This window comes from Rattus rattus, chromosome 4 (genome assembly GCF_011064425.1).
Source record: "Rattus rattus isolate New Zealand chromosome 4, Rrattus_CSIRO_v1, whole genome shotgun sequence".
In the NCBI taxonomy this organism is placed as follows: domain Eukaryota; kingdom Metazoa; phylum Chordata; class Mammalia; order Rodentia; family Muridae; genus Rattus; species Rattus rattus.
Genome location: NC_046157.1, coordinates 23,283,769 through 23,289,768, shown reverse-complemented (window position 1 = coordinate 23,289,768; position 6,000 = coordinate 23,283,769). Strand labels below are relative to the sequence as shown.

The window sequence follows — 6,000 nt, the reverse complement described above, 5'->3', positions numbered from 1 at the left end:
GGTAACAAGCTCCTCAGGTCGCCCCACAGTTCGCCTCTTCATTCTGCCAGGTTTGTCCACCCTGCATCCCTACACTTCCTGCCTCTTCAAACTGCCCCTCGAGGCCCAGCCCTTTCGCTTCCCAGCCCTGCCTCCTGAAGCTCGCCCCGCCCCTTATCCCTGCGTGCGTCTGAGGTTGCCATAGCTACGGTGTACACGGCTACCAAGCCTCCCATAGCTCGTTTTCTGCTGGCAGGAGGAAGAAGGCAGCACCATGAGCCAGACAGTGACCATTCAGGAGCCCAGGACTAACGTTCCGGGGTTTCTGTTCCAGTGCAGAGATGTGTTGAGGGCCAAGGGCAGATCGGCCACTCGAGTGTACGATTTCCTGTACGGTAAGGACTGCCAAGACCTCCCGGGGGTTGGGGGCAGGCTAATGTGACCTGGTAGGGGTATGGCGTGCTAAAAAAAACTAGCTCCAGGACAAACCTTTTGGCTCTGGACCGCATAGCTGGGACCCGAGTCCCAGCACACAGTGGGCCACGCGCTCTGCAGCACTTCGGAAGCCACAGGTGTGCTCAGCTTCTCCAAGAACCAGACCCGGGTCACCCCTTTTCCCCCCATAATTTATCATCCTGAAACCTAGTCTGATTCATTCATTCAGGTACATATTCATAAAAGTATGAAGTGATTTGCAGAGCTGGAAGGTGTTCTGGGTAAAGAGGTTCCAGTTTGTTTCGTGTTTGTTTTCAATGGTTTTCCTCCTCCTCTCCTCCCTCCTCCTCCTCTTTTTCCAACCTTTTATTAATCAAACATTGTTGATAAATTCAGTGCACTGCTTCCCCTAGGACCAATTAAACTCCAGTTTATGTTATGTCCCGATTTTCCACTTGTGATCTATCTCTCCAGAGCTTAAATTCGGGTTCACGCGTGCATCATCCTCTAGAGCCTATTACAGTACCATACACAATATTATGTCTAAAAGTGTTCACTAGATTACTGGATTCACTATAAGTGTAACCGTTTAAGCATGACACTTTCTTTTCCTGATTTTTGCCTTCTGTAGAACCAGGCTGTTACCTGGACCCAGCATTCGTTTCAGCCTTATGGTATTTCCTTTGGATCTCCAGACTCTTCTTCTGAAGATCCATTTCCTTGACTTAGGCTGTGTAATTACCGATTACGTGCTCTTTTAGTTAGGGTTTCTGATGCTGGGACAAAACATCATGATCAAAAACAAAGTTGGGAAGGAAAGGGTTTACTTAGCTTACACTTTTGCATTACTGTTCATCATCAAAGGAAATCAGGACAGGAACTCAGGCAGAGCAGGAGCCTGGAGGCAGGAGCCCATGCAGAAGCCTTGGGCAGTGTTGTTTACTGGCTTGCTTCCCTGGCTTGTTCATCTTGCTTTCTTATAGAACGCAGGACCACCAGCCCAGGGATGGCACCATGGGCTGGGCCCTCCCCCACTGATGACTAATTGAGAAAAGGCCTTATATCTAGACCTCAATGTGTTTGAATGCTTAGCCCACAGGGAGCGGCACTGTTAAGAGGTGTGGCCTGGTTGGAGTGCCTTACTGGAGGAAGTGTGTCACTCTGTAGGTGGGCTTAGAGGTCCCCTATGCTCAAGCTCAAGAGGATGACAAACACTTGTAAACCAGAACTTAAGCTCTGGAGAGATAGATCGCAAATGGAAAATTGGGGCGTAACATAAGCTGGAGTTTAATTGGTCCTAGGGGAACTAGCGCACTGAGTTTATCAATGATGTTTTGAAAGGTTGGAAGAAGAAGGCATTGCTGGAGGCATTTTCTCAACAGAGGCTCCTTCCTCTCGGATGACTCTTGTGTCAAGTTGACACACACAACCAGGCAGTATAACCCTTCTGTCTCAGGGTTTATTGCCGTGAACAGACACCATGACCAAGGCAACTTATAAAGGAAAACATTTCATTGGGGCTGGCCTACAGGTTCAGAGGTTCAGTCCATCATCGTCATGGCAGGAAGCATGGCAGCATCCAGGCCGATCTGATGCTGGGGACAGAGCTGGGAGTTATATGCACATCTTGATCCACAGGCTACGGGGAGAGACTGTGTGCCTCACTGGGGGAAGCTTGAGCATAGGGGACCTACAGAGTGACACACTTCCTCCAGTAAGGCCACACCTGCTCCGAACAGGCCACACCTCCTAATAGTGCCACTCCCTGTGGGCCCAAGCACTCAAACTCATTGAACCTATGGGGACCATACTTATTCCAGTGGTCCACTTTGTTTATTCTTGGTTTCATCTTATGAAATTAATCTAGTAAATGTTTGGCCATGGTATTTTCATCCTTTGACTCTCTCTCTCTCTCCTTTTCTCTCTCTCTCTCTCTCTGTCTCTCTCTCTCTGTCTGAAAGCTGCTTATGGCTTTAGTGTCACGTTGGTTGACTCTTTTTTTAAGTTTTACTTTATTTATTTTATTTAATGTGCATGAGTGTTTGCCTGTGTGTCTGTATGTGTACCACATGTACGTCTGGTACTCTTGGAAGTCAGAAAAGAGCATTAGGTTCCGTGGAACTGGGGTTACAGATGGTTTTGAGCCACCTTGCGGGTGCTGGGAATTGAACCTGCTAATAGCTAGAACCACAAGTGCTCTTAACAGCTGAGCCATCTCCTGGGCCTCACCTCGGATGATTTTGATAGATAATATGCTCAGTCATCAGTACTCTTCATCATTAAAAATGTACCCAGGGAGCAGATACTTGCAGTAGTGAAGTAATCGCTTGTTGACCATTGGAGAGATAACTTGGGCCCATCATCCACACAGTTTGTATAAGTCTAAGGGATAAATTCTAAAGATGGCTGATCTTACCTCTTAATAGAGAATATTTTCTTACCATGTCTACAGTTCCCAAGGTTGAGTCATGCTGTTGGCATCTTCTGAGTGCCCTGAACGTGGAAAATGGTGGCTAAGTGTATTCCCCTCTGTGTGTGTGGTGAGAGAGGGGCAGAAATTAATACCGGATGCCCTCCTCAATTGCTCTCCGCCTTATATTTTAAGGCAAGGTCCCATTGACCGTATTGCTCATTGTTGCTGCTGGACTGGCTGACAGGAGCCTCAGGGCTCCTCCTGTCCCCACGTCCCCAGGCCTGGGGTCACACCAATGCAGGCCACCGTGCTGCTTTTTATGTGCATGCTGGGGCTTTGAACTCGTGCTCCATGCTTGCGCGGTAAGGACTTCAGTGCGTGATCCATCTCCTCAGCACTGTTAAATTCGTTCTTTTAACTGGAAATAGATATAGTGTTTATATATATGATTCCTCGTGTTGAAGTAGTTTTTAGGTGACTCAGGTAACAGAAGTCCATTCATAGGAAAAAAGAAGAAGGAATATTTAGGGTCACAAGACAGGCTTCTTGTTTGCATTCCAATTCCATGAGCTCTGACTTGGAATTCACAGGAAAGAAACCCATCTGACAGACTCCCTGGTAAATGGAAGAAGGTAAGAAGACCATAGCTGTTCCAGTTAGGCGATGTCTGAGCTCTCTAGTTTGTTCTCCAGTTAAGAAATGTCAAACCAGGCACACTGACACTTGCCTCTAGTCTCTTCCTCAGAAGGCAGAGGCAGGAAGATCTCCTGCATTCAGGAGTTCAAGGCTAGCCTGGAAAATATAGCAAGACTCAGTGTTGAAAATGAGAGAAGCCAGCTCAGTAGTACATAAAGGCCTGTTCCTCCCTAGAACCTACTCGAGGCTAGGAGAGAACTGGCTCCCGAAAGATGTCATTCGGCGTCCGCACACGAGCAGTGGCAGATGAACAAATGCAAAACCAGTCATTTTTAAATGTGCAACAGTGGCACAGAGATTCAGCTGAAGGCTCACTCCCTGAGTTGGAACCTATCCCCACCATGGCTCAGGTAGCCAAGAACCTGAAACTAGATCTATCAGCCATGGGCACAGGGGACAATAAAATGCCACTGTCCTGCAATGACTTCTAATTGCATTCTGCTATGCTCATGCACCGGCACCTTGCTCAGCCATCATCAGAGACTTCCTCCTGAAGTAGATGGGACCAAATACAGAGGCCTACAACTGAACAGAGAATGAGAGACCTTGGAACATCCAGTCCTGCATGGGATGTCTCCACCAAATCCTCCTTCTCAGGGCTGCAGAAAAGGAGGCAGAGGGGATAGAAGACACCATGGAAACAAGGCCTTCTAAACACAGGAGGACCGATGCCAGTAGGAGCTCACAGAGACTGTGACAGCATGCACGGGGCCTGCACAGGTCTCAGCCTGCTGAGGTCCCAGTGCTGAGAGGGGAAGTAGACACAAGCCCTAGCCCTAGCCCAGAAACTATCTCCAGTCGGTAACCACTCACAGAGGAAAAATAGTTATCTCCAAGGAAGGCTAAGCCCCATGCCCCGCAGTAGATGGCCAACCCAGAGTGAAGTCCACGGCATTTTTGAAGTTTCTTTGTTGCATAATGCTTTGCTTTGCCGGGCTTTTTTAAAATTTTATTTTATTTATATTATTTTATTTTATTTATGTATATATTTTATACATACATATATATATATATATGTATATTATGGTTTTCACTTTTGTGTTTTTATGGGATTTCTGTGAAAGCCAACATGTGTCTCCACCATTGTGTTTTCTTCATTTGGGTCTTTTTCTTCTGTCTGTTTTATCTCATCCCAGTTTGCTTGATTTTTACTTATTATCATTTTTAGATGCCCGTTTGTTTTCTAAAGGGCGGGGGCATGGATTTGGATGAGAGGGGAAGAGAGAAAGATCTAGAGGAGTTTGGGGAGGGAAAGGTAATCAGAATATATCGTATTAAAATTTTATTTTTAATTTAAAAAAACAGAGAAATAGATAAAAACGAGAGAGATAAATGCGAGAGTCACTCTGTTTCCGGTAAATATACTTTATTCTTTGTGTCATTTTACTGCTTTACAGACCCGTTATTTATTGTGTCGAGCGAACGAGACCATGCACAGGCCAACATCCAAGCCACCCTGGTTCGAAGCAGACTGGTAAGCCTAAGTCATCTACTAACACAACCTAATCAATCCAGATCATCTGGTCTGGCTACTCACTAATCAGATCGACTGATCAGGATCTGGGGACTATAGGAATTACTCTACTATGATTACCCGGCCCAGTCATTTCGAGGGTTAAGTAGTAGTGGACAAAGAACCCACCCACTGGGCTGGAGAGACGCTTGCTGCTCTTACAAAAGGACGGGAATTCAGTTCCCAAGACCCAGGTCCGGTGACTCACAACCACCTGTCACTGAGTTGCTCATAACTCCATCTCTGGGGGGATTGGATGACTTTTGCTGACTTTCTGTGGGCACCTGGATACACACACACACACACACAGAGACACACACACGGAGACACACACATGGAGACACACACACACATGTGGAGACAGACAGACAGACACAGAGAGAGAGACAGACAGACAGACAGACAGACAGACACACACACACACACACACATACACACACACACACACCAGAACCCATAAACTAAGTCAATGGAAATTACGTATGCGCCCATGTTAGAGAATTTAGGTAGGGACGAAGCACACAGAGCACAGAATAACATAGTCCCAGCCCCGGCCTCATAGCCACCATTGTAGGGACAGCGTGAGTGTACAAGTGGCTCCTCCCCTGCTGCCCCACACACTGTACTTTTGGAAAAGCTTGCAATGTGATTCGTGTTAGAAAATCTGACCGTACAATTTTGACCTTTCCCCCCTCTGCCTCCCGTTCCTAACATCAGAAAAAAGTCCCCAACTTTCGGTCCATGTTCAGTAACCTGTTTCATCATCCAAGATACTCTATGTACTGGAGCAAGTCAGACCCTGTCCCACCGCACGTCTCTCGAGAATGGAGGGGACAAGAAGCCAAACACAAAGAAGTTCTCCGGCTTCGTGCTGCGTACGTGCCTGGGGTTCCTGCCCTGAAACATAGTCATGTTTTTAACGGATGTATTGATATTTTAAAGAATTAATTACTCTGCATGATTT

The 6,000-nt window shown here is 46.7% G+C and overlaps 1 protein-coding gene across 1 annotated transcript in view; it reads left to right on the top strand.

Annotated features, from left to right (window-relative positions):
- The first annotated feature begins 236 nt into the window (after positions 1-236).
- Positions 237-6,000, top strand: part of Cfap91 (cilia and flagella associated protein 91) — a 42,135-nt gene continuing 36,371 nt past the window's right edge. The window contains exons 1-3 of the mRNA XM_032899387.1: positions 237-374; positions 4,921-4,997; positions 5,754-5,911. Coding sequence (XP_032755278.1) covers positions 254-374; positions 4,921-4,997; positions 5,754-5,911 — 356 coding nt within the window. The 5' untranslated portion in view covers positions 237-253. The remainder of the gene's footprint in view (positions 375-4,920; positions 4,998-5,753; positions 5,912-6,000) is intronic.